This window comes from Mus caroli, unplaced genomic scaffold, assembly GCF_978045245.1.
Source record: "Mus caroli unplaced genomic scaffold, Mus_caroli_1 scaffold_1, whole genome shotgun sequence".
NCBI lineage: Eukaryota > Metazoa > Chordata > Mammalia > Rodentia > Muridae > Mus > Mus caroli.
The window spans coordinates 124011190-124036851 of NW_028227256.1; the positions used below are offsets into that span (position 1 = coordinate 124011190).

A 25662-nucleotide genomic window follows, 5' to 3' on the forward strand; every position below is an offset into this window, starting at 1 on the left:
CTTGAGGACCAAGAAGGGTGAAAGACAGTAGCTCTCAGTCCTGCCTTCGTTTCTCACACCACACCACACCACACCACACCCCCCAAAAAAAGCAAAGATTAGGGTCTGGAAAGATAGCCCCTCAGTCAGTGAAGTGCTTGCCTTGCAAGTGTAGGGATCTCAGCTTGATTCTTAGAATCACATTTGAAAAGCTAGGCATGAAAATACACACTGGTCCTCTCAATGCTAGGGACAGGGAAAGCCCTGGGATTCACCATCCTAGCCTCGTTGGTAAGCTCCAGGCCAGTGAGAGACTATCTCAGGAAACAAGATGGGCAGAGCCTGGGGAATGCACCTTATGTTAATGTACCCATACACCCATGAATACTCACACGTACACTCAAATGCAGGAATCAAATCTACATTTTCAAAGTGTTTCTTTAAGGGTATAAATGCAGCGACTCCAAACACATTAGGACTCTGGAGTGCTTTTCAAACCAGGCCCACTTTCAGATGAAACCTTCTATGAAACTCAGGCGTATGCCTCAGAGGTGAAGGGGACAACTGTCACCTCAGAGGTGAAGGGGACAACCGTCACTGTGGTCCTTTATGGTGTTTGAATTCCTTGGGCTTCAAAAGGAACACAGACCCAGAAATAGACAAAACCAGAACCCCTGTGGGTAGGGAAATCTGAACTTCTTGCCCAGCCCAAAAATACAGGGTTCTTTTTATAGGGCAAAAATGGAATATTTAAGGGTGATCAAGGGCTCTCTGCAAAATGGGGATACGAGCTGCAGAGCTGAAAATAGAAACGGTACGGGAGAAACATAAATCTAGACTGTCAGCCCACAGGCGTGTCAAAGGAGGCTGGTGCTTCAGAGAAGCTGGGGCTCTAGGGCCTGGGCTTTGGGGTAACCAGTCTGGTCAGCTGGGCTGTTGGGAGGAATGAGGCAGGTAAAAAGAAATAAGTGAGTTGACTTGCATGTGTGTGTGCAAGTGCTCGTGCACATGTTTGTAAGTGTGCATGTGAGTGTGGATGCACACTTATGTATACAGGTGCACACATACACATAGGAGACAAGGGACTACCCCAGGGGTCATTCTTTAGCTTCCAGTAGCCCTTTTCTTTGAGATAGGGTTTCTCATTGGCCTGTAACTCACCACGTAGGCTAGGCTGGATGTCCAGTGAGCCCCAGGGACCTGCCCTGTGTCCACAACCCAGTGCTGGAATGACAAGGGCTGGGCAACAAGTCCGGCCTTTCCCTTGAACTCGGGTCCTCACACTTGCCCAGCAGACACTTGAGCAACCGAGTGAGCTCCACAGCCCAGCCACCGGGATCCAGCTGCCAGTTCCATGAGTTTGAGCATTTCTTACTCTTGCACTCTGTTTCTTAGTAAGTAAGGATGATGGGGTTTCCTTCTCAGTGCTCCTGTGAGCATTGGATGAGCCAGTACCCAGAAAGTACTGAGAATAAGGCCTGACATAGATCTTAGGAGGATTAGTCTAGTCAACACTCTTAACACACAGGCTCTCCTGCGGTATACTGTAATATAACTACACACGTTGGGAGCCCGGCATTTTATCTCCCTCGGTCTAAACAGGGCACAGGAAGGACAGTTGTGTCGTAACTCTGGTCCAGTCCTTGCCAGTGTGCACATGCAGACTACCATCCAACACATCCTTGGGTTCCCTTTCCAAGGGTTTGGTTTCCCGTATCAGTCAGGACCCCAGAGTACTGAGTGGAAAATATCAGTCCAGTTCCAGGAAATCTTTTTTGCAGGAGGCAGAAACTGTATTCTCATCATGTTTATTGCAGGGGACTGCTCTAAAGGTGTGCTTTACTTTTAGTTATTAACCCCTTGTCATGTCTACTTAAACGTCATCATAACTGTATACATACCCTGGAAGGCTAGGCCGCTGTGTGTGTGATTTGGTGCTATGCACAGTTGCACACCCTGGAAGGCTAGGCCACGCCACTGTGTGTGTGTGGTTTGGTGCTATGCATGGTTGCACACCCTGGAAGGCTAGGCCGCTGTGTGTGGTTTGGTGCTGTGCACAGCTGCAGGCATCTGCTGCTGCTCCTTTTTTATCAGCCTACACCGATGCAGGGTATGCTGCTGACAGGAGCAACTGACTGAAGGAAGGGGTCACTCCAGCTCACTATGCAAGAGTGTGGTTTGTCACAGTGGAGTGGGTAGGCACGGCAGCAGAAGCATGGAGCATCTGGCCACCATCCCTCGACAGTCAGGATGCAGAGTGAGGTGAACGGTGGAGCTCAGCCCACCTTCTCCTCTCTATTCAGACCCCAGCCCGTGGGATGGTGATGCACACATTTAGGGTAGACATGTTTACTTTGATTCACCTACTCTAGAAACTTGCTCACAGACATGCCCAGAGCTTTGTCTTCTAGGTGAGTCTAGATCCTGCCAAGTTGACAATATTACCTGTCATGGGGCAAGGGGACTGTATACTATCTCAGTACACACGGTAAGGCCCAAGATGTGCCAGGAGTAGCTGCAGAGTGAGAACCGACACACACAGTCCTGGGGCGCATAGTGATGATTGGCTGCAGGTTTGGTGTAAAGCCGCATCAGCACTGACAGGATCTCAGATGCAGGTGCTCCAGAGCTTGCTCCCCCAGTGCTAGTGCAAGCATGTACTTTTTCAGATGGGTTCTGATGATGGAATTCACATCCATGTGCTTATAAGGATCTGTAACCATCTCTGGGCATTTCTTATAAGACATCCTCCAAATTCCTCATAAATTAGCAGTAATGGGGTTACTTTTGGTTCCTCTCAGGAACTCTATCAGACCCAAATGTCCCATGGATGCATGATAGGATCCAAGATCCCTTTGGATCAGATCAGGTCTCCTAGTACCTGCAGGCCCCAGATCCTAGTGCTTGGAGCATTCATTATATTTTTACAGTTTGCCCAGTATCTTCAGAGACCCGTGAGGGCAGAGAGAGGGTACTCTTGGCAGGAGGGGAAACCTGTGGCTTGGAGGAGACCATCTCCACACCAGGAGCCACAAGTTCTCATGAGTGGGGTTCAGCTTCCAGAGTCCTCCATGTGGGCTGCACGGAACATGGGCACTTTTATCCCAGATCTCTTTCAAGATTGCTCCCTTACAACATACACACACACACACACAAACATTCATTCTTTCTCTCTCCCTCCCTCCCTCCCTCCCTCCCTCCCTCCCTTTAAGATCACCCCAGGTTTCAGGGTCCACTGTACCCGGGGGGGGGGGGGGAAGCTAGCTGCTTGCTCTTCTCCCTCTCTCCTTCTGCCCTGCACTGCTGTGGCTTGCCGTATTTAAAATGACCTCTCCAAAGGAGGACTGACTCCAGATGGTGGGAGTTCACCAAAGTCAAAATCCCCGGCAGTGGAAGATCAGTTGTGCTCATTCCCTGTTTTAGGGGGAATTCTAGGGGTCTTGATCCCCAAGACCCAGCCGGTGGAAGGAGAGAACAAACTTCCACACATTGTCCTCAGCCTCCACATGTATACTGTGGCACATGTGCCCACACACATACAGCTAAATGTACAGGAAATAAAACTACATCTTTAAAATTTTTGTTTAAATACAGGGTGGTCAGTCAGGTGGCTGTTTGGTTAGAAACAGCATGTCATGTATCCCAGGCTGGCCTTGAACTTGCTATGTGGACAAGGGTGACCTTGGACTCCTGACCCTCCTGTATTTTCACAGATGCTGGGATTTCAGGTGTGTAACCTCATGCAGTGCTAGAATATACATGCTTGACAGGCTCTGAACCACCTCAGCCCAGCCCTGAAGTGTGGTTGGTAAGAGTGTTTGGTCACATGCAAAGCAGCAGACATTGGCCTCGGCCCTGCACATACATGTTCACAAGTAGGGACCTGAGGGTGGGGGTAGAGCAGAGACACAGACTTTGCTTTGACTGTCAACTCTGTTGGTACATTCTTGACTTGTAGTCACTGCGTGACAATTTTGGAATAGCCAAACACACTGAGAAACGTGCACCAATGGCAGAAAGAAGGTGAGGAAGGAATACAGATGGCGAGGCCCCAAGTGAGCTTGTTAACCAGATTGGCAATGGCTGTTTATCCCTCCTTCTGGCTGCAGAGATGCCTCATTGGGCTGGAATAGCCTCTTTTTCTACTTTACTCCATCAAAGCCTCCAGGACGCCGAAATCATGCCATCCCATTCAATATAGCTCTTTACTGAGCACCAATTAGCTACAGAATGTGCGGTAGTGTAAGCCACTAACTCTTGTGCAGCCTAGAGAACTCAGCCCAGAAATCCGTGTCTTCTGGGAGGCTTCTCTGATTGCAGCCGCCACCACCCTGCCCTCTCCCTGTATAGCCAGACTTGTCTGGCCTACTTGTCTCCATGGTATCTTTCACCATGAGCATAGGTGTCTGGTTTGCTGAAGTGCCAGCCTTCACTACTGACCATGCGCCAAACCTCTAAGGCCAGGTACAGCCCTTCGTGTTCCTGTTCCTGATGCCCTGAATGAGGCTGTAATGGCCATTTGTAAAGTTGTCAGTGGACACACACACTTCCCATCTCTTAGCAAGGGTCTGTGGAATGAATGAATTCCTAAATGAATAAGTGAAGGAGTGGTCAGCATGAGACCGTGAGGGAGCTTGCATTGCTGGTAGCCTAGACTGTGGTGAACGAAAGTGAAGATGTCCCGGTAGCCTCCTGATGACCCACTGGCCCCGGTGCCTGTGGGTGAGGGGAGGCTGATGCCCAGCCCTGCCATTCCCATTGTGCCCTTGAAGGTGCTCAGCCATTAGGTGCTGTCATAGGTGGGCTGTGGATGTGATCCAGTGACTCAGCTCCGTTGCAACACACAGCGCCATTACCCTCGCCGTCCTTACCAGTCCCTTCCCCTTTACCTCTCAGAACTACACAGGAATGAAGGGCAGGTGGCACTGTCCCCATTTCCTATATAGGTCAGATGGAGGGAGCTTTGAAGCCCCCTGCTGGGGATCAGCCCCCCCCCCCCATGCTTTCTGTGACAACTTGGGCTCCCTCTGATCCTTCAAGCTGTCTAGATGATTCTGTAAGCTTTAAGACTTTGATGCTATTTTTATTATTTCTCAACCTTTTGGCCCCTAGAACAGATAGCTACCTGAGAGAATGCCAGGCCATCTTGATGACAGGGACAGGGTACCTGTGCACCCTTTCCGTTTTGTGCAGACTTGAGCTAGGCATGCGTATTGGAGGGACCTGGGAAAGACAGCTGCTGTCACATCAGCTCCACTGTGCAGCCCCAAGGACAACACCCTCTATCTGAACCTTGCTTGGACTCCTGCCCTGTTCCAGCATAGCTGTAGGGCAAGTGTTCATCCAGGAAGCCAGCTTCTCCCTTGCCTCCTGTGCCTTGTCCAAAAGCAGTTCTGCGGGAAGCAACACTCCAAGGAGCCTAGAGGAAGTCAGTGAGCGCCTGCCCTGCCATCTCTCTGCTGAGCTCCTTCCTCCATTCTGCCGTTGCACACTGTGTAGGGAGCCACATGGGACAGGGCCTGTGCCCAGAGCCAGTGTTCATGGGGTCAGGCTTCAGACCTGGCCCATCTGTTTTTCTGACTTCCAATTTAACTTTGTAGAAAGGTAAGAATGAATGAGAAAGGAAACTTTTGTTCTGAAAACTCACCAGGTACAAAGATACAAGCAGGGACTGTCAGAGGAGGGAGAAGCTGTAAAAGACAAGAGTCTGAACTTGGAGCCTTCTGGCCTTTCCATCTTCCCAGCCTGATGTAAGATGCTGGCCTGCTCCCCGCAGCCATAGCGCATGCCCGAGATGGCGAAATCGGACTAGGAATGCTGTCTTTCAGCTCCGTTTAAGGTTTCTATCCATGAGTAGGCAGGCCCCACTGCTGTGGGTTTGTGGGGAAGCCCTACATCATGGCTGGACATGATTCAAAGCAAAACATCTCAGGGTACTCAGAGAAGACCTGGTGGCTAAGAGCACTTGTTCTTACAGAAGATCCAAGTCCAATTTCTAAGCTCCACACCAGACAGCTTATAATTGCCTACAATTCCAGTGAATCTAGTGCCCTCTTCTGGACCCCATAGGCTCGAGCACGCGCGCGCGCGCACACACACACACACACAGAGGTAAATCTAAACAACAATAATGACAAACAAAAACAAACTGGTTAGTGCATGGCTAGGAAGAAACAGGAAGTGTCTCCTACATCCCATCAAAGCCAAGCTCCTAATGTCCTGAAGACTCTAAGCCCCTAAGTCCCAAAGGTCCCAGCATCTCCCAGAATGCCTCATTGGAGACAAAGCTTTCAACACATGGGCCCTTAGGGATATTAAAGGCACCAGGGTTGGGCTTCAGCAAATTCAAGAAGCAGAAGAATTCTCATTTGCCTTCTGGCTCCTTTGCAGTCTGATCTAGATGGTCTTGTAGATTGCCTGTTGTGACGATTACTCTAATCAGGAACTGCAGTCACCATGGAAACACCCCTCCGGGTGTGTTGGTGACGGTGTTGAATGGAAGAGCCATTCAGAATGTTGGTGGCACTAGTCCATGAGCTGGATAAGAGGAGAGGGAGAAGGCAAGCTGAGTAAAAGCATTCTTTACCTTTACCACACCCCTTGACCACGAGCACAAAGCAGTCAGCTGCCCTGCCCACCATGGGGACCGTACTATCAGGCTGAGCCACTACAAGCCCAGCCTCCCTTAAGTTGCCTCCGTCAGCTACTTTGTCACAGCAGAGAGAGGAGTATAATCACTGCTATACCTCTCCTGCTGCCTTGCCACCTAGGACCCTTCATGGGTGATGAATTGGAGCTCTCTTCATTACAGTTTCTATCAGCTGTGGAAGGTACCCATTTGCTCCTGAGGACTTATGTAAGGGTGCTTGCCTTAACCAGCAAGAACACACTATAAGATTTTCCAAATGCCTGCATGTCTCCCAACTGCTGGTTCTTATCTATGACAGCCATCCTGATGGATGGGCAGCTGTCAAGTACGAGCTCTCTACGCACAGAGAACAGGGCCCATTAGTTCAGACAGCAGTTCCATTCAAGAAAGTAAATCTGCACAGTCATGCTGTTGCCCTTAGCAACAGCATCCAGACCCACAGGACTATGCTACCCATGGATTAGTGCAGGCATGAACTACGTATAATGGTTGGAGAATCTAAGAGCAGGGGTCAAAGCTGGTGGTAATGAGTCTGAAAATGGTCCTCACGGGGAGTGAGGGTGTGCATGAATGTGTGAACGTGTGTCCACACACACGTGTGTGTGATTTTTTGCTAGTCCAGGCTGGCCTCAAACTCATTTTGTAGCTAAAGATGATACTCTGCCTCCCAAGTGCTGGGAGTCTCCATAGCTGGATCCAGTGCAGGGCACAGAACCCAGAGCTTCGTACACACTGGAAACGCATCCTTCCCACTGAGGCATGTCCTCAGCCAGAAGCTGGTGTTAGAGAGGTCACAGCCTGTCCCAGGGATGTGTCCTGTTTATCAGTCTTCCCCAGCATGGTGCCTCCCATAGTTGGTTGCTAGGCTGACGCTGCTTCATTCTGTCCTTGGTCCCCTAGCTGACGATGGCTTCACTGTCGTTCTAGGACTTCTGCCATGGCCAAGTGATGTGGCCACCCCTCAGCGCCCTGCAGGTGAAGCTGGCTGAGCCCGGGCAGTCCTGCAAGCAGGTGTGCCAGGAGAGCCAGCTTATCTGTGAGCCGTCCTTCTTTCAACACCTCAACAAGGAAAAGGACCTGCTGAAGTAAGTGTGCTGGTGGGGAGGCGGTGGGGGGGGGGGGGGTCCTGGGGGCTGGGCTGCCTGGCTGCTGGGGCCTGTCTTAGACGGGGGTTGAAAGGCACTCAGATTTGCTCTCCCAGCTTCAGGAAACAATGTAGGAAGGACAGCCAGGTTGCACCCCAGAGATCTCATGTTTTACACATGCACACATATGACATGTGTGTGACCTGGGCTTGTGTGATGTGTGTGTGTGTGTGTGTGTGTGTGTGTGTGTGTGTGTGTGTGTGTGTGTGTGTGTGAGAGAGAGAGAGAGAGAGAGAGAGAGAGAGAGAGAGAGAGAGAGAGATGTAACATATGTAAGTGTCGGTTTGCATGTACAGTGACATGCACATGGAGATGGAAGTACAACTGCCAGTGTTCTTCCCCTTCCATCTTGTCTGAAGCAGCCTCTCTGTTCTCTCCACTGCTGGCCTCTGAGCTTTCAGGGACCTCCCTGTGGCCGCCTCCCGTCTCAAAGCAGGAGGCTGGGATTAGAGGTGTCCACTGCGGCACCCTGTATCACATGGGTCTGGGGCCCGTTGCCTGTTAGTGCCATTTTCTCGTCTGCAGAATTAGACCATGCACTAAATTACTTCTTTGCTGTGGCAGAGTCCTGACAAGAGCATCACAAAGACAGAGTGTGATGGCTCTTGGTTTGGAGGTGCAGTCCTTCCTGGAGGCCAAGCATGGCCGCCAGAGCATCAGGCAGATGCTCACACTGCACTCACAGTCTGGGAGCCAAGAGAGACGGGGGGGGGGGGGGAAGCTGGCTGTTTCCTTTTTACTCCACCCAGAACACGAGACCGTGGAGTGGAGCATTATGTACTTAGGCTGGGTCTTCCTTCCACACACATGCCCTGAGGTTTGTCTCCTAGGTGACAATTGATAGCCACTATGAACCATGGCACTAAGTGACCCTCCATCCTGCCCCAGTAACAGGGAGCCTTACATGTAGGTTTATATTCCTGTGTTACAAGAGACATTCAGTGATTGTCCAGAGTCACACAGCTCCTACGAGACAAAGCCCAAATTTGAACAGAGTTCTGCCTGGCACCCTCTAGACTATGTTGGAAAGTCAGGAGCAACTGGTTTTCATTAGCCCATGGGCCTTTCTTGTTCTGGGCAGATAGACTGGGTACTAATTGGAGGGGTGTATCAACCACATATAATTCCAGCACTGAGGAGGCAGAAGCAGTGGAATCAAGGTTATCTTTTCCAAGTTTGAGGCTAGCCTGGGCTACAAGACCTTGCCAAAAAAAAAAAAAAAAAAAAAAAAACAGGGCTGGAGAGGGAGCTTAGTGGGTCTCTCATTTATGCTTGCCAGTCACTCGGGGAGCTGAGCTTGACCTCCAGATCCCAAGTGTCAAAGCTGGGCATGGCAGCCTAAGAATGCAGTCCCAGGGCTGGGAGGCAGAGCCAGGAAGACCCAGAGTGCTCGCCAGCCAGCCAGCCTAGCTGTATGGGCAAGCTCCTGGCCAGTGACAAACCCTATCTCAAAAGAACATGCTGGACAACTTTCCTGAGGACACACACACACTCTCACACACCGTGAACTGAACAAGCAAAAAGGCCAGTATCTCTGGGGACAAAAGTCTTCAAAACATAGATAGTTCTTCCTCCTCCTCCTCCTCCTCCTCCTCCTCCTCCTCCTCCTCCTCCTCCTCCTCCTCTTCTTCTTCTTCTTCTTCTTCTTCTTCTTTTCCTCTTCTTCTATTCTTGCTTCTGTTTTCTCCTCTCCCACTTCTCTTTATTATCATCTTTATCTTTCTCCTCTCCTCCTTTCTTCTCTCCCTTGTCTTCCAGTTTAAGACAGGTTTCCTGTAGCCCAGGCTGGCCTTGAACTCACTAAGTAGCTGATGCTAACCATGAACTCATGACCCTCCTGCCACCACTTCCCAAATGCTGATACGACTGGCACAAACCGCCATGCCACCTCTTCTTCGATGTTTGCTTTGCTTTTAGTTGGTATCTCACTCTGTGCCACAGACTGGCCTAGAACTCACTATGTAGCCAGGCTTGACCCTGACTCAATAGGTTTATAAGTGTGAGCCTCTATTTCCCGGTAAGTATGAAGTACACATCTAAATAGGTGTCGGTAACAGTTGCTTTGCTGATCTTGGTCCTTGGAAATGGCCATCATCTGCACATCAGTGTATAGCCCTGTGTGGTGTGTGTGTGTGTGTGTGTGTGTGTACATGTTTGTGTAGGTGAACTAATATGCATGTGTGTGTGAAGGCTTACTTCGTGGGACAGGGTCTCCAGTTTTCCTGAGACTCTCCAAGTGGGATAGGCTAGCCATCAAATCCCAGGGATCTGCTTCTCTCCAGTTCCCCAGCACTGGGGTCACACGTGCATGCCAACATAGTGGCTTTTTTTGTTTGACGTGGCTTCTGGCTGAACCAGCTCTGCAGCTTCCATTTTGGCTTTCACACACACCATGTCCCTGCTCCATGACCTGCCTCCTCCAGTACGGCTCTCACCATGGGGTACACATTTCTCCACTGCTTCTCAGCAGTTGCACTGAGTCCCATTCCCCACTCGCGTATGCAGGCTGTCCTCGGCTTTTCTTGCGCACGTTTGGCAGCATGCTTTTTCTCCACATAGTCAAGATCCCTACATGCAGAGAATTTCAGAGTCACATGGGTGATGTCATCTCTGAAGTAGGACAATGAGATACGCTCCCACACTCAGAGCAGGTGATCCAGCAGTTGGACAGGGCCTGCCCTGGCACCTCCACCTCACACAAGTACCTTTCTCTTCCTCTTAGGTATAAGGTGACCTGCCAAAGCTCAGAACTGTACAAGGACATCCTGGTGCCCTCCTTCTACCCCAAGAGCAAGCACTGTGTGTTCCAAGGGGATCTCCTGCTCTTCAGTTGTGCCGGAGCCCACCCCACACACCAGCGGATCTGCCCCTGCCGGGACTTCATCAAGGGCCAAGTGGCCCTCTGCAAAGACTGCCTATAGCATCGCCGCCCTGAATTAACTCAGACGGGAAAGACGTGGCTCCACTGGGCAGGGCCAAGGGGCACAAAGACATTCAGGGACTCTGACCAGAGCCTGAGATCTTTGGTCCAGGGCTTGAATTTAGTACCGCTCCAGCCACAGCCAGTGCATCCCAGTTTACACCAAAACCACAAGAGAACAGAGGTTAGAACAGGAACCTGGGTTCTCCCCAGTGTAACGAATGTCCTCTCTGTCTGGGAGATCGACTGTAGGGAAAGGATCCAGGCAGTTGCTCCCAGGATTTTTTTTTTTTTTTTTAAAAGAAGGGATAAAAGTCCAGAGACTCATTCAAACTGAAAACAAAACAGAATTGAGCCAATTGGGAAGGACTTTGGGGACAATCCTAAACCAATTAATTTATTTATTTGGGAGGATGGGGGCGGGCTCGGGAGGGAGGAGAGGGGTTGAACAGTTTCCTTTTGTTCCTCACTGTTAATCGCCCACCTTCGGGCCCTTCTTGTTCTGCAGCGCCAAGCAGGGTGCAGAGGGGCTGTGGCCTGCTTGAGGGGCCGCTGTGGGGCTTCACTCCTGGTAACAGGTGGCAGCAGAGAAAAGAGATGTCTATAAGCAGGGGGATGTAGCTCAGTTTGTAGAATGCTTGCGTAGCATAAATGAAGTCCTGGGTTCCATCCCCAGCACCACATAAAAGCAGGTAAGAAACAGAGGCAGGAGGACCAAACATTCTCCTTGGCTACATAACAAAAGCAAAGCCTTTGTCCCCAAGTCTAGGCTACAAGAGACCCTGTCTCAGAAAATTGTGTGTGTGTGTGGGGGGGGGGTGGCCTTGAAAACACAGCCAGCCACTGTCACAGCATTGCCAGAACTGGTGGATCCCAGGTGTGCTTGGCAGATGGCAGCTAAAAGGCACATAACCTTGGTGGGGAAATAAATGCCTGTGGTGTCCTGAGAGGGCCCCACCAAGTCCAAAGACAGGCTGGGCTGCAGATGAGAGAGGCTGCTTTCCTGTGTGTGTGTGTGTCCCTTCCTCCCCCTCCCCCTACATAGCTTGGTCCTAATTTCTGGTTAGAATTTACCTTTGTTGAAGAAACACCATGGGATTATGGGATTATGTAATTCTTGTTTGCTGCTGTGGTAAACTCAGCCCCACCCCGTCCCCGTCCCCCCTCATTCCCCATACCCCATCGTAGGCTCCAGGAGCTGTCCTTGAACTTGGAGAAGGCATCTCTAACCTCAAAACAGCTAAGATTTGGGTAAGAATGCCGCCAGTCCTAAGAGTTAGTAGCACGAGGCTTTGTGCCTTGCCCCCATCGATGTCTGATATTGCTGCAGTCCAGGCAACTGACGCTTAGAACTTGATGGTTTCTGGGGAGGAAAGGACAGTTCAGGATGAATGCTAGGGATTATCCCGGCCACACCCCCAGTGGGTGTGGCCTACAAAGGGTGAGAGCCTGGGGCTGGCTTTTACTTGAAGCACTATTGTTCTATGGAGTTTGAGCAGCCCCTGTGAGGGCCTGACAGCAGGTTGGCCTAGGCAGTATGCCTGAATCCCCACCTTTCACACCCTGGAGCCCTTCTGTGAGTCCATCCCTGCTGAAGTACTGCTCCTGTGCTCTGTATACGCGTGAGTCTCTGGAGACACCTCCCACACTTCTCTCCATGCTGGCGAATGAACCAATCAATCCTCTTCTACCTCTTGCTGTTAGCATTGTCCACCCAGCCCCAGCTGGTAGAGTAGACTTCCTGGTCGGCTGCTGCTGCCCAGCGCCTCCCTGTGGCCAGGAGGAGCTTCTGCCTAGCTGAACAGCAGCCTGTGACTGGCTGAGCCTTCCAGAAGCAACAGAAAGGAGGATCTGCTTGTGGTGACTAAGGGCTAGGGAGATGGCGCATGGAACTTTTAGGTCTGGGAAATCATTTGTCCTCTTGATCTCTACCTGGGTGCATACATCATACCAATCACACCTCTAGCGCCTCCCCGACCACACCCCTGTTGGCCCTAAGACAGACAGACACCTCAGGAGCCTGAGATTCTAGTTCCAGAGAATGAAGTGAAGAGGTGATGTCAGGGCAGGTACTGGCCCTAAGCACTGACAGGGGTCCCTCAAGGCCTGCCCGGAATCACCTCTGCCCAGGTTCAGCCGCCAGGAAGGCAGAAGTTCAAAAGCCTAGCTATGAAGCATCTTTATTAAGCTTTGCAAAGGTTTCCTGCTACAGGAGGGGAGAGAGCTGTGCAGTCTCTTGGGAAAGGACTTTTCCCTTAGAGTGGGCCTCGGGGCTGCACCCCAGAGTTGTGGGAATCTGCCTAAGTTTCCAGACCTGAAGGCTGTGGGTGACAGTGCTGACATTCAACCGGCAGGGGGTGCCAAGCCGGACAATAATCCCCATGTTGCAGATAACAATAAACAGGCAGGAAGGCAACTTTGTCTCCACCTGCAGATGCTTCCAGGCCTTGAGGTCAGGGTCCCTCCGCATTCCTATTCCTCTGCTCCAGTTCAAAACCCTGGCTCACACAACCCAGAAGAGCTCTTTCTCCCACGTTATAAATCCCGTTCCCTATTTTAGGCAGAAATAAAGTAAGCTCACTTCCTCTGGTGGGTTCCTGCTCTTGGGACTAACCAAGCCTAGTCTAGTTATTAAGAGAATTAGCAATAGGTGAGATGTCCCTGAATGGACGCCCGCTCCCAGGCCTCCTCAGAGTTAGCAAGATATGGATGGCCAAGTGGCCATCAAGGGAAAACTGACCTGACCTGTGTATGGGCATTGTACCTGTCAGGTGTGGAAGACAGCAAAGAAGGCACCCACAGCCCTGGCGGAGCCAGCACTTACAAAGCATTGGCAACCGAGGGCTGTGTGTAATTGAACCTTCCGCCAGGAGAGGACTCTGAAGTCAGGACTCGTGTGTTCTGCACAGTAGACACAGGTCACCTGACCTTTAGAGTTGTTTTCCCCTTCGTGATGGTAGGCTCTTAAAATAGGGGGAAAGTTTTATCTAATTTATTAAAAGAGAGAACAGGTTGCTTCAGAAGGTGAAAGCGTTTTCAGAGTTAAGAACTCCTGAGAGGGGCCATGCCTTGTGCGTTTCTGTGTGTGTTCTTATACAAATGGAAGCACTGTAGAGAGGTTTATTTTGTCTCTAAGATGAATCGTTTGTTTTAGGTGAGTGTTTGGAAATATCTGTCTGTTCTTTGGCTGGGACATGTGTTTTTGTTTCTCTTTGGGGTTGGATTTTGAAAGCTGGGTGCTGTCGAAGGCTGATAGCAGATTGTTCCAGCCTTGAATAACTACATTTGTCCACAGTGTGTGCACGCACATGTCCCAGTGTATACGGGCACACAAGACTGTATATATAGTGTGTATACGTGTATACCTGTGCATTTTGTGTATGTTCCGTGTGTGGTGTATACACATGCACCCCCAGAATAGGGCCAAGGGTGCCAAGAATCCTTTAGTACCCTCAGGACCAGACCCTATCTCTGAATCTGATGGTGACCAAGGTAGTGAGGGGTCTCACGCTCCATCACCCTAGCTGACATGTTGCTGAGGCAGAAAACCAGCCCCCAGTCTATCTCTGTAGAAGAAGGAGCCCCCAAATACTTCAGCTAGTTAGCCTGGTGGAGGCGAGATGTTGACTTTTTCTCGTCCTTAGCGGATGAATGTGGGCGTGAAGTTGCGGTACCTACTAGTGAGTTGGGTTGCACTGAAACTATGTGTTGCTCATGGATGAGTGTGTATCCTTTAGATCGGACCAGGGTGGTTTACCTAGATTGTATGTAATTAGGCACCACCACCCTCTCCCCAAATTTTTGACTGAAAAGGAAAGACCAAGTATTTTGTTAACGACAGGCTCTGCTGTGTCACGATTCCAAGCCTGGACTCTTTTATTTATTTAAAACTCTTTTAATTTCTCTTTCTTCTCTTCCCCTCTGTCTGTGTGGCTGCAGAGTGTGTCTCTGTTAGAGTTAGACGGATGGCAGGAATAGGTTTGTAGTCCTTCAGGAAGCCAGCAGCCTGGAGCTGGAAATGGGTTCCTCTCATCCATGTTGCCTTCAACAGAAAGTGAGAAGTTTTTTCGGTTTGGGTTTTTTTTTTTCTTTACATATAGCAAAAGACCAAATTAGCTGTATAGTCTTGGATACAGAATATAAGAATTACTCTAGCTGTCCTAGCACTTAGGGTCCTGTGGGGATTCAGTGTTTAGCACAGTGCCTGGCTCATAGTAAGCCTGGTGAATGTTCAATATTGATATTAGTAGTATATCATAAAACTTGAGAAATAAAGAGCTGCGCTCACCCCCTATCTGTTGATTCGGACATGACGGTCACAGAGAAACCTTGCTGAGTCGATCAGATGCTATAGGAATTAACTGTCTCAATTGTTTAAGCGCTGTGCCTACCCTGCTCGCTGGAATTCTAGTGTTCTTCTCGAATGCACTGAATAATTGGGAAATTTGCCAGTCTTCAGCACTCAGTGAAACAAGGCTAAATTTATTACCTGAAATTGAACCACCAATATGTTCTGGAACATTCCAGGGGTTTCTTTGAGGGACTTTTTGAGCTCAAAATTAAAAGTTCTCTCACAAGTTTCACTCCGTGAATTAGAGTTTAATTTTTACTCCGCTATAATGCAATAATAGAATCTTCAATTTGTTCAACGGAAAGAGGGAGCAACTGAATCTACAGCCCCCAGGAAACCCCTTTGCTGCCCCCTGCTGGACAGGGTGGCTCCCAGCAGGCTGGTTACACCTCTGCCACATTCCCATCCTACCCAAGATTAATCCTGTGACTGGCCCAAAAAATCTCCTACCACTACCCCCAGAGGAGCCATGTGAGACCCTGTGGCTGGGATTTTGACTTCTTTCAGAACTGGACCCCATGGTCACTTAAATACCAGTTTGCTGTTAGTTTTGTGTGGCTTTAGCCTCTATCCTGATAGAGTAACTGTGGGCTGTGAGTTGCCGGTATGGAATGGAGAGGCGAAATTTCCGAAGTCCAGTTTGCTTTTCTGATTCCTCTCACGTCTCAGCCGATCAATGACTTGACAGTTCATGGGATGAAAGTATCGAATTTACCTTTCTCCGAGTTTCACTCTTCCCCAGATTTTGTGGCACTTAAGGCTGTCCTAATCACACACGCACACATACTCTCTCTCCCTCTCCCTCTCCCTCTCCCTCTCCCTCTCCCTCTCCCTCTCCCTCTCCCTCTCCCTCTCTCTCTCCCTCTCCACCCGCCACAGCTGGAGCACACGCTGGGGTGGGGGGGTAGTTGCCTGTGGAAGCCAGCATGGGTAGGAGATACACAAGGAGCATTGCTAGGTAGCAGGCTAGGGGTGTGAACACAGTCTACAGCTCCCACAGAAGCCAGAACGTAGCAGATATGGGAAGCAGATTTATTTTTGCTTAGAGCTCAGCCCATGTATTAAAGAGAATAGTGTAACCACAATGCCAAAGGACATGGTGATGTCCCTTCCACTGTAGTTCCTGTCACAACCTTGCTGTTAAGCTCATGGCCGTTCACATCTGTGTCTTCAAATGGATCCTGGTTCACTTGTTTTCTACTGTCACTTCTAGGGTTAAGTCACAGGATCCTGCAAATGAGGTGTCGCTGTCCCCGAATTTACTGTACAAGGCAAAAAGGACACTACTTTGTTTTCCTGTGTTGTAGAGAAACTAGGGAGAACTTTATTTTTCAATAAACTTTTCTTGTGTGACAGGTGCTAGTGATTTGGGGGAGGTGTGGCTTAATGCTACATTTCATGGTACCAAAACACTCAGTTGCAAAGGTTATGTTCAAGCAGTGGGTGGGTGGGGTCCGGGGAGATAAGATCTGAGTTCAGAAGGTGCTCGCTATGCATGTATGAGAACCTGGCTCCAACCCTCAGAATCCACTTTTGAAGACGGCAGGTGTGGTGGCACTTTTGTGAAACCCCAGTTCTCGGTTAGAGCCAACATGGCTGGCATGCATGCCAGGCGCACACACAAGGACCAGAGCTTGCTTGATCCCCAGAACCCATGTGAAACACCCACGTGTGGCACGCACTTGTAATCCCAGCCCTGGAGATGGGAAGACAGGTGGATCCTTAGGGCTCACAACTCAGCCTGCCCAGCCAAATCAAGTTCTAGGCTAATTAGAGACTCTGGAACAACGTGGAGAGTATCCTGAGGAATGGCCCCTGAAATTGACCACTGGCCTCCTTGTGTGTGTGTGTGCAAACACATACACACATACATACATGTATACACAAATACACACACATGGATAGTGAAAGAGCTACCCCCACTATGTACCCTCATTGGTGCTAAACTAAAAGTATTCTTTCCAGCTTCCATTCACACTGAAGAGAACTGAATTAGGAAATGAACTGGACTTTTCTTTCTTCAGAGATGTTTCTGGCTGCACCATGCATTTACATTCCCATCCAAGTGGAATAGTAAAAAGCTGAGCATCGTTCCCTTCTCTAGAAAGAAAGGAAACAGCCTGGAACCAAGGGACAGTGGGCAGTGGGAACCTCCCAGGGATCCATCAGCAGGGGACTGGCTAGGCACGAAGCCCTGGGGTTGATCCCCAGTACCATGTAAATTGACATGGTAGTGCAGACCTACAGCCACATACTCTGGCAGTGGCAGAAGGATCAAGGGCTCTCTGAGATTAGGGGACCCCCAGGGAATTCCCACAAAAAAGAGGCACTGTGGGGTTCACAACCATCTGAGGCTCAACTCTCTGAACCCCGAGTCTGTTGAATACAAGGAAGGGTGCAGGCAAATTCATGGAACCTGCGTTCCCTGGGCAACATGTGAGGCCCCTTAGGGTCATCTGGAAAGTCAATTGGACCAAAGTTCTTGGGTCAGAAATATTTCAGAGAGCTTGGGGGGTGGCTCAGCAGCCAGGAGCACTTGTCTGGCAAGCATGAGCATCTGAGTTCAGTTCCAAGCAGGGGATGACCTCATGTGCCTCTAACCCCAAAACTGTGGGAGGCAGAGCCAGGAGGATCTCTGGGGCTTTCTGACCTCCAGCCTAGCTCCAGGTTCAGAGAGAGATTCTGTCCCCAGGGAGTAAGATACTCATAAGATCGTACACACACATACAAGTACACACAAATACACATTCACACATATACATGCATACACATGCACACACACAAATACACATTCATACATACATACATACATACATACAAGCACATGTTCACACGCACACAGTGTTTTAGATACTGTAACTTTCTGGATTTTGGAGCACTTGTCACCTTGAGTTAGCTTTGGGATGGAACCCAAACTGAATGGGAAACTCATTTATATTTCCTATGTACACCATATCTGTGGCCTAAAGACCATTACATACCATATTTTTAATGAGCCTCTGTTTTCATTGCAACCTGTCACATAAGACCAGGTGTGAGCCTTTCTGTTTGTGTCATCGTGTTGGTGTACATTTCTACAGGGTTTTAGATTTGAGGATTCAGGGTGTTCAGCCTGTGCCTTTTCCTTTGGAAGTACTGAGTGAACTGAGCCATCAAAACCTCAAAACCTCAGTAAAACCTGCTGTTTGGCCACCCCTCTGCTCAGACAATATCTACCCCTGTGTCTCCAGCAGCACCCAGTGACTGTGTGGTCAACTGCAGTGAACCTGGCCTCCCTCTGGAGACTACAGACCCCACATCATCAGACCAAAGTGTTGCTGTCACTGTCACTAGGCGCCAGCAACCCCTGCCTTGTCTACCTTCAGCCACAACAGAAGTCCTACCTGCTGGAGATGGGGCAATGACTCATTGAGCAGAATACTTGCTGTACAAAAAGGAAGACCTGATGTCAGCTCCACAGCACCCACAGGAAAACCACCTATGATGGTATGCAGCTGAAACCCCAATACTGGGAAAACAAGATAAACAGATTCCCAAGACTCACGGGCTAGCTGAACCAGCAAGCTCTAGTTTGGGTGAGGGACTGTTTCATTCATAAATAAATAAACAAACAAACTCCACTTGTGAACACACAAAGGAAACAGAGTACAGAGAGAGAGAGAGAGAGAGCCTGCCCACAACGTGTACTCCCTACATGTTGGCATACACACTACCAGCTCTCAAATACAACCTCCCCATACCGTACAAATGGTAAAGGTCTTTATTGGCCTGACATAGCTGCCCGTGTGGGCAGTACTGTGAGAGCTACAGAACATGGTGGAATGAGGGCATGTCTACAGCACATATCTAATGTTACATAAACTGAGGACATCTTGTTCCTTCTGAAGGAGCAGCCCATGTCTCACAGGCTGAGGTACTGTGACCAGCATATAGAGATATGCAGATTCGGGGTGATGATTATAATTATTTATTACAAATAAATGTATAGAGGTTCACATCTCTCAAAAATGGCTCCTGGGTTTTTACAGATGTGTAGGTTCTAGACGTGAAGGAAAGGGTTGTGTGCTTACGTAGCTTGTCCATGCAAAGCTCAAGTCACTAAACACTTTAAAAAATAGAATGGTCTCCTTCTGAATGAACCGGTTTAGTGTTGGGATTAGTAAAAGTGTAGGAAACGTGTTGGTAGGAGTTAGGAAGTGCTGTACCGATGACGACATCTGCTAGGAGAGTGTGACTCTAGAGGTGACTCGGCCACGTGTCAGGCGGAGGTGACCCCGTCAATTACTATCTGGTTTTCACTGACGGTGTGCACCACAGGCTTCCTGTCAAGCAGAGACCCTAGCCTGCCTCCAAGAACTGTTTGACTCCAGGAAATAGAAAAATGTCACTTCCGGCTCAAGGTTGGGAAGCATGGTGGCCCCTCCCACGGGCAACGTCATCCTAACGTGTTTGATGGTGGGCGACTGGGTAAGGATGTAGGGCAGGTCCAGCCTCTGGCAGACCCCAGCCCGTGATGACAGACTCTATGAACAAAAACTTCCCCAAATGAAACTGGATGTGCAGTTGAATGTTGGCACCATCTGCCTGCGTGGAAACCTCTTGTCAAGTGACGCTCTTCACCGGGGCTGGCAGTCCCTGCCGCCCTTCCTGCTGCCTTCACTCAAACATTTCATAATGACGCGTCTGTCTCACTCTGGGCACCATGTCGATGAGGAGTCTGTGGAAACAGAGAGAGAAAGGCTCACCTCAGCACCAGGAGAGCTTTGGGGAAACTGAGCTATATGTGTATGTGTGTTCGTGTGTACTTTCTTGTTTGCAGATGCAGGCGGTTGGGTGGGAGGGTGGGGACACGTGTATGTATGTGTGGGGGGACACTGTGGAAGCCAGATAACTGTGCCCATCGTTCCTTGGGTGTTGTCCACCTTGATTTTCCAAGGCAGGGTCTCTTGCTTATACCAGGAACTCACTGAATAGGCTAGGCTGACTGGCCATACCAAATTCCGTTTACCAAAACTGACTGGCCAGCATACCCCAGGGGGCTTCTTGTCTCTGCCTCTCCAGCCTTGAAATTATACGTATGCACCACTACACCTGGATTGGTTTCTTTTTTAATGTGGGTTACAGGGATCAAACTCAAATAACTACTTTCCCATCTGAGCTACTCCCAAGTCCTAGCCATGACTACTTCTGTCCACATACCATACCGCTGTCCCTTGAAAAAGCTTACATCTCAATGGCTTCCTGTATGTACATGAAGCTGTGTGGTCATCCACACTGCCTTAATTCCAGAATATTTTTATCATCCTCTATGCATGCTAATAGACACTCCCATTTTTATTCCACACCAGGATACTCTGAGTGTATCCTGGATATTTTATATAGAAATGCATATAGCCTTTTGAATAAGGACATATTCATTAGAAATCCATTCACATTGTAGGGTATATCAACATTTCATTTATTTGGATAGCTGCATAATTGTTCACTAAATGGATATACCATATCTATCCCTTTATCAGCCAATGGTGGGCAGGGGGTGGGGCTCTACTCATGTACATATATGAACAGAGCTGCTATGAGGGTTCATATAGAAGGTTTGACATTTATGTCTAGCTGCATGTTTGTTTGTTTTTTGTTTCATTATTTTAGAGTTACATACCACAGAGGGAAATCACTGGGCCAAGTAGTAACTACATGCTTAACACTAGGAAACTGCTAAGTTCTTTTGCAAGGCAGCACCACTGTGTGCATTCCCAGCAAATATATCTGTGGCTCACAGTCCTTGCCAACACTTGTAACTGTCTCTGAGTTTGCGGGCGCCACCTAGTGGAAGCCAGGAAGCACTTAACTTCTAAAAGCACGGGAATGGTGCTCCTATCAGGGTGCTATCTCCTTAGTAAGAAGAGTGAGTGAACCCCATGCCAAGGGGTCTTTGCTCTCACTCCAGGGTGGCCCTTTGCATGGAGTAGGGCCATTTCCCATTTTATTTATTTGGTGTGTGTGTGTGTGTGCGTGTGTTGGAGGTCAGTTCTCTTCTACCTTCAACCATATGGGTCCTGAGAATTAACCCTGGATCATCAGGTTTAGCCACAAGCACCATTACCTATGGAGCCATCTCACAGGCCCCAGGAGTAGTCCCTTTTGTAGGGTCTAGTGCTGCCTCAGCCTGGGCCTCCTCTGATTCCCAGATGTACATATAGGCATCAGGTGACAGGGAGGATGCTCAGGTGACACACACCTGGGCATCATGACGACCCTCGTTATAGCACTCTGCAGATGAAGGCAGGAGGACCAGAGGTTCAAGGTCAGCCTTGACTATATAGGGAGATTGAGGCCATCCTGGGCTACCTAACATATTGTCTTAGTATGAAGAAGAAGAAGAAGAAGAAGAAGAAGAAGAAGAAGAAGAAGAAGAAGAAGAAGAAGAAGAAGAAGAAGAAGAAGAAGAAGAAGAAGAAGAAGAAGAAGAAGAAGAGAAGGTGGAGGAGGAGGAGGAGGAAGTAAAGGAAGACGAAGAGGAAGAGGAAGAAGAAGAAGAAGAAGAAGAAGAAGAAGAAGAAGAAGAAGAAGAAGAAGAAGAAGAAGAAGAAGAAGAAAAGAGGAGGAGGAGGAAGAAGAAGAGGAAGAAGAGGAGGAGGAGGAAGGGGAAGAAGGGAAGAAGAGAAGGAAGAAGAGGAAGAAGAGGAGGAGGAAGAGGAAGAGAAAAAGAGGAAGGGGAAGAGAAGAGAAGAAGAGGAAGAAGAGGAAGAAGAGGAAGAAGAAGAGGAGGAGGAAGAAGAAAAAGAGGAGGAGGAGGAAGAGGAAGAGGAAGAAGAAGAGGAGGAGGAGGAAGAGGAAGAAGAAGAGGAGGGGGAGGAGGAGGAGGACTTTGAGCCCACAGTAGAGAGGAAGGGCAAGGGCTATTCACTGGATAAAAAGGAGAAGGAAGAAGGAAATGAGTGTCTGGAGTATAAAAGCCCTAGGTCTCCTCCCAGAGGCCCAGCTTCACTTCTAGAAGATCATCCCACATGGAAGGCTGTGCCTATGCACAGTCTTTTCCTATCTCTCAAAAAAGGCCAGTGCTGTGTAATGTGACCTCTAAGCATAACAACCCCCACCTTCTTAGTCAAGGCAGCTCCAGCAACCCATCAGCGTCCCCCCAGAGCTGGTCTGTTGGCATTCCCTCTAAGGAGGATGGGGTAGGGATGGGCCATCAGACTCTCCCCTGAGTTGCCAGCCACACACTACACTACCCACACCTCCTGACCAGCTGCAGCTAATTCTGCCTCAGCAGGTCCCATGGTCTCAGGAACTGCTAGAGTACACAGAGTGTGGGAGACTGACCACCAACTATCCTATAGATACAGCATCTGTAGATGATGAGGAAGTCATCATCTACAACAGGAAGTCATCATCTGCAGCAGGGAGTCATCTATAGCAGGAAGTCATCATCTGCAGCAGGGAGTCATCTATAGCAGGAAGTCATCATCTGCAGCAGGAAGTCATCATCTACAGCAGGAAGTCATCTATAGCAGGGAGTCAGGAAGTCATCATCTACAGCAGTGAGTCATCATCTATAACAGGAAGTCATCATCTACAGCAGGAAGTCAGGGAGTCATCATCTACAGCAGGAAGTCATCATCTACAACAGGGAGTCATCTATAGCAGGAAGTCATCTGCAGCAGGAAGTCATCATCTACAGCAGGAAGTCATCTATAGCAGGGAGTCAGGAAGTCATCATCTACAGCAGGGAGTCATCATCTATAACAGGAAGTCATCATCTACAGCAGGAAGTCAGGGAGTCATCATCTACAGCAGGAAGTCTTCATCTACAGCAGGGAGTCATCTATAGCAGGAAGTCATCATCTGCAGCAGGAAGTCATCATCTACAGCAGGAAGTCATCATCTATAGCAGGAAGTCATCATCTACAGCAGGAAGTCATCATCTATAGCAGGAAGTCATCATCTACAGCAGGAAGTCATCATCTATAGCAGGAAGTCATCATCTACAGTAGGGTCGGGCATTTTGATGAGGAGGCTATATGTGGGTCACCCCCTGAGCAAGTTATTTGGTCGATGTTTTGTTTTGTCAACTCAGCACAAACTAGGGTCCTCTGAGAAGAGGGAAAGTGGGTTGAAAAAAGGTCTCCATCATATTAACCTGTAGGTAAGTATGTGGGAGTCATTTCTAGATTTATGATTAATTTGGGATGGCTCAGCCCACTGTAGGCATGCCATCCATCCTTGAAAGGTGGTTTTTGGATGGATAAGAAAGCAGGCTGAGCAAACCCCGGGGAGCAAGTCAGTAAGCAGCATCCCTCCATGGCCTCTGCTTCAGTTCCTGCCTCCAAGTTCCAGCTTTGAGTTCCTGTCCTTGAGCACCCTCACTGATGAAATAAACCCTTTCCTCCCCAAGTTGATTTTAGTTCTACTGTCTATCACATCAACAGAAAGCCAACTACACTCCTGTATATAGCCCTCCACCCATCCTGTAAATAAGCCCAATACCATGCACTATGCTGGACATGGGTGAGCGCCTTACTATGGTCCATCTTTAGTGCCCTACAGGGGTGAAGACACGTTTGTTCACATCTCCCCAAGAAATGCAAATAGATCACTTATGTTCCTGGGACATAAAGGAGTAAGACATGAGCCACTGGTTTCATTTCCCAACTGGAGACAGGTTGAGAGGAAAGGGGTTTTCAGAGCATCTCTGCACCCTGGGTGATCCAAGATAAAAACAGAGTCATACTTGACCCCGTAGGCAAAGATGGTGAGACCAATCAGGACACCAATGCTGCCGTCCAGGTACCAGACTGCTGCGTTGTGTTTGAACACTTCTGCACTTAGAAGGATGGAGAAACCCATCACTCCCCCAACAAGGGAGTTGAACCCTGCAAAACAAGAAAAGGGATCACACAGTGATCTAAGGTCAGCATTTCATATTCTATACTGTGAGGTCTACAGACCACAGACAAGTACATGGGGCCTTCATTCTGTGGGAGGAATGTATACACACACACACACACACACACACACACACACACACACACTGCTACTGATTTGTTCATTCTGAGTTAATCCTCAATCTAGATGCCATTCAAACAGCTAGTTCAGGAGGAATTTGAGGCTCAGTGTCCTTAGTATAGGGGAACCTGCCCACTACACACAGAGAGCAACAAAGAGGAAGGAAGAGCAGAGCCAAAGACTAAATGGAATGACCTGGCTGGCTTTGCTTCCTCTGCCTGTACAGTCTTCCTGCTAGGGATGAGATGGAAGCCAGATCTCCATCTCCAGAGATCTATGTACCTACTCTCTTCTCAGACTGCAGTCTCTCTGAATAAATCAATTTAAAGATTTACTTCTATGGGCTACGGACATAGCTCAGATAGTCCACATCCCCAACATTGATGCCAAACCAGACATCATGGCATGGGTCTATGAGCCTGTGGTTTCGGCATTCCTATAGCAAGAGGGAAAGTGGGGACAAATAATTCCTTGAGCCTACAGGAAGCCCTCCTCGTCTGGGCCTTCCGTGAACTCTGCTTCCCCCTACACACGTCCCAGTAAAAGACACAGAACCAGAACCACATGTCTGCTCTCTGCCACACCTGGCCCCTCATCCTCACGGCTCTGTTTCTCTCTACAGGTCTTTTCCCTCTAGCATATATTTCTGTTATTTTTATTTTACCATCTCTCTTACACTAGAAACCTAAGCTGGGGATAGAAGCATTGTTTCTTTCCTTGCCCTTTCCCATGTCCCGGAACAGGGTGCTGATGTCGCTGGAGCAATTAATGAGTTATCACAGAAGGTGGGGGGAGGGAAGGGGGGTGTGAAGCATGACCTTAGCTGTTCCTAGGGAGGTGGAGGTGGCCTCACCTTGCTGCCTGGCTCTGAAAGGTGAAGAGCAGAAGTTCCCCCATGTAGCCACTAGATGTCGATATAGTTCCACTGAACCAGCCTTCAGTCGGTCAGCACCACGGACAGCCCTGTTCTGCTGGCCAACTCACCTCCTTAACCTAACCCTTCCAGGAGGTGACCTTGGCTTCCCTTGCCTTTGCCTGGCTCCTGATGGGCTTCTCTTTCACGAAAGCAGAGACTAGGGACTAATTCCAATCTCCCCTCCCACTTCCTTCAGTGTAGTGCCTGTGTGTGTGTGTGTGTGTGTGTGTGTATGTGTGTGTGTGTGTATGTGTGTGTGTGTGTATATGTATGTGTGTGTGTGTCCCCACATGCACATCAGACAGACACAGAAAGAGACAGAGGTGGAGAAACAGAAAGACAGAGAAAGAAAAAGGCAGAGTCAATCAGGCAGAGACAGAGAAAAGGCCACCCTCACCTGTCATTGGTATATCACAGTCTACCTTGTTTTTCAAGTCCAGCCACTGAACCTGAAGCGGGATGGTCTGAAGCTAGCGACCTCTGCCAGGACTGGAATCACAGGGATGCAACACTACTATGCCAAGGTTTTCTTCCAGTTGAATTCGGGAGATGAAACTCGGGTCCTGAAGGGGCTGGAGCCCCATTACACACACACCAGTCTCTAGCAGTCACTTACAGATGCAGGCTGTGCCCTCCCTTCTAACCTAGGGCTGTTCTGAGAAGTAAACCCCACAGTTGCTTTGACAGCACAGAATG

General features: G+C 49.1%; 2 protein-coding genes across 6 annotated transcripts in view; one reads left to right on the plus strand and one right to left on the minus strand.

Annotated features, from left to right (window-relative positions):
* Mgat5 (alpha-1,6-mannosylglycoprotein 6-beta-N-acetylglucosaminyltransferase) overlaps positions 1-16397 on the plus strand; it is a 281462-nt gene extending 265065 nt beyond the window's left edge. For all 5 annotated transcript variants that reach the window (XM_029476546.2, XM_021156480.3, XM_029476555.2 and 2 more), the window contains 2 exons: positions 7556-7713; positions 10496-16397. In XM_029476546.2, the coding sequence (XP_029332406.1) occupies positions 7556-7713; positions 10496-10694 (357 nt within the window). In that variant the 3' untranslated portion in view covers positions 10695-16397. The remainder of the gene's footprint in view (positions 1-7555; positions 7714-10495) is intronic.
* Positions 16398-18786: 2389 nt separating this feature from the next.
* Positions 18787-25662, minus strand: part of Tmem163 (transmembrane protein 163) — a 179868-nt gene continuing 172992 nt past the window's right edge. The window contains exons 7-8 of the mRNA XM_021172523.3: positions 23776-23917; positions 18787-19761 (exon numbers count right to left, since the gene is read on the minus strand). Of these exons, the coding sequence (XP_021028182.1) occupies positions 19701-19761; positions 23776-23917 (203 nt within the window). The 3' untranslated portion in view covers positions 18787-19700. The remainder of the gene's footprint in view (positions 19762-23775; positions 23918-25662) is intronic.